The 12,081-nt window shown below is 43.6% G+C and overlaps 1 protein-coding gene across 1 annotated transcript in view; it reads left to right on the forward strand.

Annotated features, from left to right (window-relative positions):
- Positions 1 to 12,081, forward strand: part of RASGEF1C (RasGEF domain family member 1C) — a 71,982-nt gene that overhangs the window by 48,062 nt on the left and 11,839 nt on the right. The window contains exons 6-11 of the mRNA XM_008632615.2: positions 1,001 to 1,213; positions 3,294 to 3,368; positions 6,747 to 6,842; positions 7,930 to 8,032; positions 8,133 to 8,212; positions 8,853 to 8,948. Coding sequence (XP_008630837.1) covers positions 1,001 to 1,213; positions 3,294 to 3,368; positions 6,747 to 6,842; positions 7,930 to 8,032; positions 8,133 to 8,212; positions 8,853 to 8,948 — 663 coding nt within the window. The remainder of the gene's footprint in view (positions 1 to 1,000; positions 1,214 to 3,293; positions 3,369 to 6,746; positions 6,843 to 7,929; positions 8,033 to 8,132; positions 8,213 to 8,852; positions 8,949 to 12,081) is intronic.

Consider the following 12,081-nt stretch of genomic DNA (forward strand, 5'->3'; position numbering starts at 1 on the left):
TGGCTCAAAGAATTGTCCATATTCAAACTGGCCATCTGATAGGTTCTGTCAGGTCACAGAGGAGGCTGTTAGAACCCCTTTGCAAGAACATCACTTCTGAGACTATGCTTTGCTAACCCATGACACTTCCCAAAGACTCACTTGAACTGCTTCCAGCTTGGGACGTGACACAGGTGTGTGTTGTTCTTTGTGGTGAGGCACAGTCTAGCTAAGGACATTTCCAATTAACCTTTGTCTTTAGAGCCCATCCACCAGGTCTGTTAGTTCTGTGATGTTTGCATCTGTTAGTTGTGAAGAAGTGAAGTAATTTCTTTCTGCCCATCCTCCATGGCTAGAGACTCCACTCATTGTCTGTAAAGAGTTGCTTCAGCTCTGAGAACAACCTGGGCAAGTTGGTAATGATGATCCTGCTGAGCACATGGCTGTGCTTGGAATACACTATGAGCTTCCTTCAGTAGCAATTAACATTTGGATATTAAATACTCAAAGCTACACAATGCTCCAGCCACTCCAGCTGGGTAGCAAGCAGCTGCAGGCTTTTTCTGCATTCAGGTCAAAAAGATGGAGAAAATAGCATTAGAAACATTTCTTATTCCTAATAAATAAGAGTTGACAAGGCACCATTAACAGGTAGAGTTCTCAGCCAACATGTAGCTGACATAAAAGATAGGTACCCAAAAGCTGCTGTGCTCCAGAAAGCTGCAGTAACTCATATTGTAGCATTGCCTCTCCTTTGAACCTGATGTTGGCAGGAATCTGGAGTATCAGTGCCAGCCCAACCCACCAGTCCTGCCTGCCTCTTCTCTTGACTGCAGTCTCTGTGTCCAGAGCACAGAACTGTAATTAAGCCAACTAGTTATTCTGAAATAGGCTTGTTGGAAATAAAATGGTAACCTGTTGCTGGCTTAGGAGTATTTTGCAGAAAGGAAAATTCAGCATAAAAAAGCACTCCTATGTCAAGTTTTCTGGGTGGCTTATATTTCTCTCCCTGTCTCTCCAGGCTTACTGGAAAAAGATGAATCAGCTTTTGCAAGCCCTGAATCAGAAGCTTGCAACCCTCAGCCATGGGCAAGAAGGGATTGTCAAGATCAGTACTGCTGTCTCTGATAAGCTGGTTGCCTTTAAAACTAAACCTCCATCAATTCAGAGAGAAATCCTGAGCGTCTGCAGTGACCCTTACACCCTGGCTCAGCAGCTGACACATGTGGAGCTGGTAAGTGGGAATGGTTCCCAACTTCTGCAGCCAGAGATGTTATTTTAAGCTATCAGCTGCTAAGTATTCCAGACATAACCAAAAAATGTCTGCACTGCTGCAGCACATCCCATGCTGTATCAGCACTGCAGCAGGAGGCAGGGTATGACAGTTTAAGAGATGCTTGGGAAGCAAACTATATATTAGAGTGTCCCTGTGCATCTTGGAGCAGTTCACTGTAGTTCAGCTTGCTTGTTTGTGGAATGAGAACCCTATCCCAGCAGTCAAGTCCCAGGAATGTCACTTCTAATAAGGTGCTCAGAGCCCCACAAGCTCTGCAGGTGCTATTGAAATGGCTGATCATTAACCCTTTTATCAATCTGGAAGGAATTTTAGCAGTTCAAATCCATTTCTCCAGATATACAAAGCATGTGAGTTGTCTTATGTGGCTTTCATTCTTCCCTTTGGGATTTTGTGCATGGACACATAAGGATGTGCAGATAGCACCCCCACAAAACCCTGCTGTTCCCCCTGTGCTGGGCTGCAGTCTGCTCCCAAACAGGCTCTTGTGTGAAAAATTGCAGTGCTGAAACCTTGGATGTGCTGTTGTGCTGCACAGCCTTCTCCCAGGGTTAGGTCCTCCTCGTGGACCTCCTGGATGTGCACAGGAGAATGTAAAACATTGCTGCCATCTGCAGATCTCTTGTTGCTCTGGTGCCCTGCTGCCTGTCCTCCTGTGGACACTGCTCATCCTTGAGGGGAAGCATGGGAAAACAAAGCATGAAATGCACTGTGGATTGGAACGAGTATTAGGAAATCAACCTTTGGAATTCTGAAGATAATTGGTATTCTATTTGTCAAGAAGTGGAATGGTTAGTTTTCAGAACATGCAGCTTTGGCTCTCTTTGTTTTATATAACCTAAGCCAGAGAGTAGAAGTCCTTTTGCATGGAGTTTTTTCTTGCTTTTGTTTTTTTCCTCTTCCACAGTACATCTGTCTTCCAAGGGAAAATTCCCTGTAACTGAGGCATCACTGCCTTTTTAAAACAAATGCAGCTAGAGATTTTAATTTCACTGTGCTGTAATCAATGTTCTCTACCTTCTCTTCCATTGCTATGTCCAATACATCGAGTGCTTTGCACTGAAACTGTCTGATGCTTATTTGTTAGTAAGAATTATTTGCTACTTGTTTAAAACAGTTATTGATCAGTAAGAGTTACAGATACAGTTATCAGTGTTAAGGTGATAGGCTCAGAGAAAAAGCATAGGAGTGGACATAAAATTTTTCCTTGAGCAGAATTACCATTTATTTTATTGTTGCTTGGGTGTCCTAAGTTTGGGCTGTAGGAATTCCAAAATACCTCCTCTGAAATACATTTGTGGCCTACAACCTACTGAAAACATTTATTTTTCTAATAAACATATTCAAGGGGAGTGAAAAGCCTAGCAGGAAGGTCATTGTGTGGTTGGAGCTGCCACGTTTTTTCAGAAGCTGTCTTTTACTAAGAGAGATTTGGATACTTCATTTATTCTTGTTTTGCTTAGTGCCTGGGACACTCTCCAGTGTAAGCAAAGCCTTTAAAGTGTCACATGCATTCTCAGTGCCTTCCTTACCCAGTGACCCAGAGCCACCACCCCGGGGCAGCACCTGAGGGTCAGTGGGCGGGGAGCCAGGGCAGAGCCCTGTGTGGGCAGCTGAGCAGTGGATTGCTGTGGATGCCAGATAACAGCATTACTGCCATTTAGCAGCTGGGAAACAAGGCTTTTGAGAATGCTGGACCACAGCAGGTCTAAGGCAGCACCAGGCACAGAACTGATGCCTGCTGGCTCCAAGGTGAAGCCCTGTGCATCCAGCGCAGTGGAGGGGACTCTTACTGTGGCTTGTCAGTAATAAGACGTATTTATTCTAATTTTCATCTTTCTGCTGACATAGTTCTAATTGTTATTATGAATTTTAATGTCTGGTTAGTTGGCTGTCTACCAGCTTGGTGACACCACTCAGAGCTGACAGAAAATGACAATGTCTTACCAAGAGGAACAGAAGATACTCTGGGGTGCTTTCTTATTTTTCCCTCTCTCTTCCCACTCCTTACCCTCAACAGGAAAGACTAAGTCACATTGGACCCGAGGAATTTGTTCAGGCGTTTGTACATAAAGACCCTCTGGATGGCACCAAGGTATGGTTTCTCCACATACAAAGTGTCACCTGTGACCACAGTTTGTCCAGATGTGATGAGGCCCCCAAGAGCAGGGCCTGAGTCATGAGCTGACCAGGGCCAGGCCAACTGGTGACTTGTATTGTCATGGCAAGGATGGGAACCTGTTGGCAGAGCTTGCACTAGCAGGTCACTGCCATTCCTTCCTGGGGACAAGCTGGCCACCGTCCTGATGTTGTGCTTTCAGGCTTGTTCCTCCCAAGCTGCTTTGACTGGGACAGATGGTTGTGGCTGTGCACAGCCAGGGAATGTCTGTTGCTCTGCTGAAGGAGTAAAGGCTCTGGATGTGATGTAATGCCCTCAGTGTGTGCCCAGACACCACAGCAGTGAGTCAGTGCGTCATGAATCAACTCTTCTCTCCCTACACAATAGCTTTTAACCCAAAGCACCACAGGGAACAGAGTGCCTGATCAAGGCTTCATCCAAAGGCTGTGAAAGCCACTTGGAGTCTTTCCACTGATTCCATTGAGGTTTAAAGCAGCATTTCAGTGAGTGCCTCAATAAGGAAAGAGCTAGGAGAGCTAGGAAATTCAGAGATTTCACATACTGTCTGAAAAGAAAGAGGGTGGAAAATTCTTCCCCTGAACTGTGTATGGGTTCCCACTGAGATCATACATCAATGGCTGAATTTCCTCATTGGATGCCAAAGGTATCAGGAAGACCTGTGTTTGTAGTGCTACACAAAGAGCCCCGAAATAGCTTGCAGTGGTGAAAAGATGGATGGATGGATGGATGGATGGATGGATGGATGGATGGATGGATGGATGGATGAAATGTGCAACATTGGGCCCTTTCCTTCTCTTTTTGGACTTAGGGAAATTCTGCAGTTTGTTTCAGGATGAGGGAAACAGTCAGGGATGGAGTTTCAGGTATTCTGGGCATTGATAGCATTCTTTAGAAAGGAACCCCAAGGCAGCAAATGTGTGTCAGAAACACCAGATGCCAAACCAGCCATGGTGAGATTTCAGCCACCTGGGCTTCAAGTCAGCAAGGCTGATCAAAGTGGGGTAGTTTGGAACTTTTCTTCATGCTCTGCATGGTTGATTTAGAAAAGCTTCTGTGCCAAGACACAGCCCAGGGGGAGAGCATTGTACACAGAATCACAGAATAGTTTAGGTTGGAAGAGACCTCGAAGATCATCGACTCCAACCCTTAACCCAGCACTGCCAAGGCCACCACTAAACCATGTCCCCAAGTGCCACATCCATACATTTTTTGAACGCTTCTAGGGATGGTGATTCCACCACTACCCTGGGCAGCCTGTTCCAATGCCTGACTGTCAGTGAAGAAATTTTTCCTAATATCCAATCTAAACCTCTTCTGGCACAATTTGAGGCCAATTCCCCTTGTCCTGCTGCTTGTTACGTGGGAGAAGAGACCAAGCCCCCTTGCCCTACAACCTTCTTTCATGGAGCTGTAGAGAGCAAGAAGGTTCCCCCTCAGCCTCTTTGTCTCCAAGCTGAGCTCCCTCAGCTGCTCCTCATCAGATTGGTGCTTCAGACCCTTCCCCAGCTCCTTTGCCCTTCTCTGGACACATCTTTGGACAAAGCAGCACAAACCTTATGTGGAGTCACATATTCCCTGACCCATGAAGAACATCCCTATCAAGCACCGGGAAGTTGGCTCAGGTCTGAATTCCTCCAGCTGGAGATCATATTAAACATCTTTCTTGCGTGAGGGCTTCAAAAGGCTTCACTTATGAATGTTTATCAAGCATTCTGAGCTGCAGATGGAAGATGCTTGGGAGGTGCTAAATATTGCTGCCATTTATAAAGCTTAACCTTTAAAAAGCAGTCTGTCTCAACTTCACTGTTGCACATTTTTCACAAGTTTTGCGTTATTAGCTGTGGCTCTTATGCCCTGGCACAGGACAGCAGTTCTGAGATGGAAATACTATTTTCAGAACAAAACCTGGGGTTTGTGTACTTTCTGTTGTAATAGGGAACAAGAAACAGAGCACATGTAAAGCAGCTGCTATGGTTAGACTGGGGCTGATTTGGGTTTCCTTTGGGTTTTTTGATATTTACATGCTGCTTGCTAACATTTACTTTTGAGATGCTTTAAAAATACACTTTTATTGTGTTTGTAGTCTATTCATAAAGTGGCTCAGACTTTCAGTCCTGTTAAGCTTTGATCCTCCATAGCATGGTACTGTGATTTCTGTTTCTAAACACGTCTGTATACAGAATCACAGGTGAATGTTTTCTTACTTTGAATTACCTTGGGAATCATATTAAGCCCCATTTCTGAAGGGGTTCTTAGTCACTGGTTTACCTTACATAATATGGGTGATCTCATTGACATTAATCGATCTTTGCTTATGCATTATGATTTTCTTCTTAGTGGCATGTGTTTACAGTACCTCTGGGAAATGATCATCCTAATAAAACAAAAATCAGTATTCTCTGGTACCCTCTAGTGGAAGTTACTGAATGTTCAGACAAATCTCTTGAACTCCAGAGAGCTGAGTGTCCTAGATAGACTGTCAAAGACTTTAAAGCTGGAAAAGGGACTTGAGGTCTTACCATCCCAAGCAACATACTCAGGCTGTGTGAACTGCCCTATCACTCCTCTGAAGTCAAATTTTCTGTTGATGACAAAGGAATTGGAAGAGTTCAGCCAAGTATCTGCTCGCACAGCCTGTATCAGTTATGGGAATTTATGTTAAGTTTTGTATAAATAAGTGAAAAATATGCTTCTTGTAATGGCTCTTATCAGTGAAGTGTCTCTGGCATGTTAAGTGACCTGTTCAAGCATAGCCATCCAGGCAGAGCTGATTGTTAAGAACCTGTTTTTCTGAAAATTCACTAAGGAAAATAGTGGGCTTTTTTCATGAAGAATCAATCAGAACTGTGTTTTCTCTTGTTTATCTCATGTACACTTCACTAAATTCTGGTCCCTCCCCTCCAGAAAAGGACTGTGGGTGATTGTATTTACTGAAGTGGAGGAAGTCCTGGAATCAAAGTCACAAACTGAGCCTGCTGTGGAAGACTGTGCCTGTCTTATTTTGTCTGCATGTCCTTGTTGATGTCAGAATCCTGCAATGCCCCAGCTGTTCATATCCCAGTGAACAAGGCTCAGTGCAGACTGTCAGTGAACACTTGCTGCAGGCAAAATAGGGCTGTTTTCTGGAAACCAGTGTGAATTGTGCATTGTGACACACCCAGCTAGACCCCCATCTGCCACTTGCAGGCTTTTTAAAAGGGGCCCTTAGATGCACAGTCTTCCATGACCATGAGAGAGATGTCGCCAGTAATTACCTTTGTGCAATATTTATCTTAGTGATCAGGTAGCTGACTGGAACACAATTATATCTTTCTGTGCTTTTTTCTCCCCCAGACGTGTTTCAGTGAACAGAAGAAGACAAGTAACCTTGAAGCCTATGTGAAATGGTTCAATAGACTCTGCTATCTCGTAGCAACAGAAATTTGCATGGTAAGTTACAAGCATGTGCCATGTTTTACCACATGCCTGAAGTACCTCTCTGAGATTTTATATTAATAAGCAGTCCTGGGGATTTATTTCTTATGACCCAGCTAAGCATCTGATGGTAAGTTTTAGCAGTATTGCACTTGCAGAAGCGACCTGATAAATGACAAACATATTGCAAAACAAAGGCGGTGGCACACGGGGGAATGCACTGTTCTCTTGATGTAGTAGGGGCACAGTGTGGAATAATGAACCCTGCAGGGAAAAAGAGAGGGAAAAATGCCTTGAGTTATCCTGAGATTTCTGCCAGCAAAGATTCTAGTGGAGCCATATTTGTTATCTGTCATTCTAAAGATCTGCTCTGTGTGTGAATTCCCACTGCATGGCTCTCTGTCCTGCTGCCCATTAGTGTAGCTGTGGCTGTTGTTTCTTAACTTGGTAGTGGTTTTAATTTGTTTAACTTGGTCCATCAAAATGAAATTAATGTTTTCCCCCTTGAAAAGGGTGGGGAAGGGAGGAATAATAATAGTTTAAAGAGCTTGGATAGCCTGTGATATGTAAGAATTACCATTTGAAGATCATCTTTGGAAAAGATGGGGTGATTCCAGTCCAATTAAAATGTGTATTTAAAATGCTATCATTGGCCTGGCCATATTGCTAAAGGGACAGAAGAGGGGAAAGGGAGTAATGCAATGAAACAAGCTCTTTCTGGGACAAAGATGCTGCTGTTATAGGGGTGTGAAATCCTGCCCTTAGGAAAGTCTGTGCTGATGTGCCCACAGACTCGAGGGAGGCCAGCAGGGAGCTGAGGCTCTGCTTCAGGGCTGCTTGGGCTGCCTGTTCCAGCACTGAGACAATCACTGAGGCTGGGAATTGCCATGAATTTCTTCTGTGTCACTGCAGTGAAAGCTTTGATTTCAGAGGCTGCCAGTCACCAGCATCCACTGGATTGCTGGAACAGAATTAGGGCCAGTGACTAAAAGCAGATGGCCCAAGCTGTGCATGAAGCCATGCTATGCATGCAACAAATGCTTAGGATGACCTCCAATTCTGCATATGCTCATTACAGATACTCATTTATTTTAATTCACAGCCTGCAAAAAAGAAACAGCGAGCACAAGTCATCGAATTCTTCATTGACGTTGCCCGAGAGTGCTTTAACATAGGGAATTTTAATTCACTGATGGCAATCATTTGTAAGTACAGCTTCTAGCTGGGTCTTCCATCAGCTGTCACAGATGAAAAAGGAATCCCAGCTCTTATCAATGGCTCTCTTTTTTTCTCTCTCACTCATAGCTGGAATGAATATGAGTCCAGTTTCCAGGCTAAAGAAGACTTGGTCAAAAGTGAAAACAGCCAAATTTTTCATTCTTGAGGTAAAAAAAAATAAATTCCTGATGCACTTTAATTATATTCAGGATCTTTTTGTTTGGGAATTTTACATTGTTATCCAGGTGTGAGATGTCTGGAGACACATTTCACAGGCAGAGGGCCTGATTCTAAGCTGAAATATCCCAGGTGTAGTGAGGAGGATGTAAAGCTGCTGATATGCAGAGGGAATTCAAAGTACTCAAATAAATAAGAGGAATTAAAAAAAAAATCAAAATATGAGCCTGTATGCACGCCATAGTGCATCCACCGATGCATGTTTTGTTTAGCCATGGACACAATGCTGAATGTAAAGCTCCCAGTCTATACCTTGGATGTTGAATGAAGACCCAAGGTTGTATTTTGTATTGAGGATTCCAGGATTTGGCACACATAAAATGTGCAGTGCTTATTCTTCACATGAAAGCTCAGTAAGCTGTTAGTAGAAAAACCAAAGGTATAGGCAGCCATGGACTGTAGAGCTCTCATTGTGCATGGAGTGCACAATGGTGCATAGACTTCTGCAGGTATGTGGATTTTGAAGATGGAGGCTCAGCTCTGCTCAAGGTTTCCTACAACTGAGCATAAAATTGTCTTTAGAGGACCCAGGCCACTTTCTAACCTAGGTGTGTTGTTTTGTGCATGTAGCACCAGATGGACCCCACTGGCAACTTCTACAACTACCGGACAGCGCTGCGGGGGGCTGCTCACAGGTCCCTCACCGCACACAGCAACAGGGAGAAGGTAGGTGTGACCACATCCCATCTAACTCCACATGGGTGGGGTGCATTTCTGCTAGGAGGCAGTGGCTCAAACACTTGATGCAGATGCTCTCCTCCCTTCCATGGTCACCAGTGCAAGGCCTGCGTGCTTCAAGATGCAACTGGAAATGTAAAATGTAAAAAAAAAAAAAAAAAGTGATTGAAGGAGTCTGGATAGGATCCAATGTCAGACATTGGGAGGGTTAGAGAGGGCAGGACACACAGCATGGAGGACTTAGTTGCAAGTGTCTCTACATCCCTGGAAAATTCACATTGTTTAGATTGATAAACCTGATGGAACAGGTATTCCAGACTGAAACGACTTTTATTTTGGCGATGGAACATGAGCCTGGCAGACGCAGGTGGAGCTGTGCTTTGTTACAACTGTGCCCCGAGGCTCTGGCACAGAAGCCCCTATTGTGTGATGTGGGAGGTGAGATGGAGAGCAAAGGGCACAGCAGTGAAGAGGAGGTGGATCTCCATTTACATTACGGAAAGATGATTTACCACAAGTCCTGCAAGGGAATCTAGTCTGAATCCACTGCAGCAAACTTGGGATGATATTCTGTCCTTGTGAATTTTCATTTCATTTGGTTGTTGCTGCCATCTCAGTGAGCAAGAATTGAAGTGTTTTATCAGTGTTCAGGGCAGATGTGGAGCTTCCTGACATGTCACTGATGCTGCAAAAATCAGACTGACAAGATGTTAGAGTGTAGGATCCTCCTGTTTTGTGCCCCAATATGCTTCTTGTTAATTTTCTTATTCCTTCATTCAATTCTTTATTTTTTTGTTCTATGAAAGAGGGTTTGTGTTTTACACTGCAATTGCCCATAGTCATAAATGGGTAATCTTTCAGCATGGCAAAGCTGAAGTAGATACTGCATGAACAAGCACAATATGGAATTTAGTATTCATTCACTAGAGGAGCCAGGCCAGATGCTAATCTCACACCCCTGTAAATTTGATGTAAATCTGCTGAAGCTAATGGAATCTCACAGCATTTACAGTGAAATGAGATCAGCATCTGGTGGCAGGCTGACTCAGCTGCAATGGGAGTACACTGAGTTGTTCTGAAAAGCACTTCTCTATGCAAAGGAGAGATGATTTGGATGTTTGTGACTGGAAAAGCAATTCTTTCAACTCTCACACACTGCAGCGAGGACCTGTCAGTCTGAGATGCTTTTGCAGTTTAGTTCTTCTGCAGCCATCATAGATATTCAAACCAGTTGCTTTATTGTTTGACTTAATTTCCTGTGAAGTTAGCAATCTCTCTCATATCTCTACCCCCAGCTGGTTAATACTGATGGCAGAGAGGTTATTAGATTGAAAGGAGTCTATTTTACATCAGAAAAAGCCCATATTCTGTTTTCCTTGTGTAGACAACATTAGTTCAGGAAAATGTGCCAGGATATGATTTGGTAGCTACTCATACTGGGTATTTCAGTGTCAGATACGGCAGATCGTGTAATGCTTTCTGTAGGATTAAGGAATTTTGTTTCTTTTTATAAGCAAGATTATAATTTATTTGTTTTAATGGACTTGAACACATCTGAAAGAACATGATCACTTCTTTTTGATAGAAAATGTTACATTGTTTCTTGGCAAACCCATAGCAAAGCTCACTCTGAAGAAAATTTTTATCTTCAAACTGAATTGTGCTTGCAGAGGGGTGTACTGGTTAGTAAGTAAGTCTGGTTTTATCTGTGTAGTCAAGTGACCTGTGACAGCTCCAAAATGAAGTTATTCCACTGGGAAACTCTGCACTGTACTTATGGCATGTCTCTGGCTTTGAAATGTTGGGAGTATGTACAGCACAGCACTGCGTGTTGTTGCTGTCTGATACTGTGGAGCAAGAACACGTTGGATCTCATTAACTTTCTTCTTTCTGCAGGAGGCAATTGTCCTTTGGCATGTGGGTGGGTTGGATGGCATGGAGGGGGGATAAAAATGGAGAGAAATATCAGTTTCTGGCACTAACCCAGGTTTTATGCTAGCAAAGTGCCTGGATTGAAGCCAGTATTAGAGTATAATTGTAACCACTTTCGTTGCTTTTCCTACAGAAATTTGGAAAGCAAAACATACACAGTAATATATTTTTATTGGGGAAATAAATGGTGACCGAAATACAGCAATTCCATGGAAATGTGTAGAGAATTTGTATCTTCGGGTATGTCTCTGGTGCCTTTTGGATGAGATGAGAACAAGCTCTGCTATGTTCTGAGCTGACTGGGGGCTCTGTAGCTGTATTAGCCTGGCATCCAGCCCACGTTTGTGTACCTTGCCTCTCAGCAAGCCTTTTCCTTCATGTTTAGTACCACTAATGGTGCTGACCTTGCTCCCAGGCAGTGGAGCAGGGCAGAACAAGCTCACATCTGCCTGCAAAAAAATATGTAGACAGAACCTGGCGGTGATTTCTAGCTGGGGATCAGTGTGTGGCTCCAGCTCTCTGTATCTTTCCACCTTTTAAGACCGCACTGGTTAGGGAGTCATCATCATTTTTGGTAGAAAACAAATCACATGGAGTTGTATTCTTTGCTGCAGGTCGATTGCTCTATTTGGGTAATAGGAAAATAAATCCTGAAACACACTTAGCTCAGTGTGACTAGAAATTGCTCCTCCTGACCCTAATAGGAGGGCTCAGCATTTTGGGAGGATAGGCTGTGGTTTATTTTCATTCCTGAGTTTTGTCAGTGGAATGTGTCAGGATAAGTATCCAGTGGCTCTTGGAGTGTCAGTCCAGGCTTTTTTATGGCTGTTGCAGTGACATTACAGAGTTTATCCATGGCTGTCCCATAAGAAAGCCAGCAGAGATGCAGATCTTTAACAGTTTACTAGATGTGGTATTTTAGCTGGAACAGAATTTGGTTTCCATTTTCACAACACGCACTGGCAGTAGCGTGTGGATTCCTTGCCTCAGTGTTTTCACTTCTATGGCTCGTTCACACTCATTATAGCATCACAACGTTGTAGCATCCATGTAGACTGGATAATAACAGCTGCCAATCCTGTTCTGGGTCCATTTCATATCCTGTTACAGCTGATGTACAGCATGAGATGGAATAACATTAAATACTTAACTAAAGGATTGCTCTCTTGGCTGTTCTTGCTTGCCATGA

Source organism: Corvus brachyrhynchos, unplaced genomic scaffold, assembly GCF_000691975.1.
Source record: "Corvus brachyrhynchos isolate BGI_N302 unplaced genomic scaffold, ASM69197v1 scaffold54, whole genome shotgun sequence".
NCBI classification, from domain to species: domain Eukaryota; kingdom Metazoa; phylum Chordata; class Aves; order Passeriformes; family Corvidae; genus Corvus; species Corvus brachyrhynchos.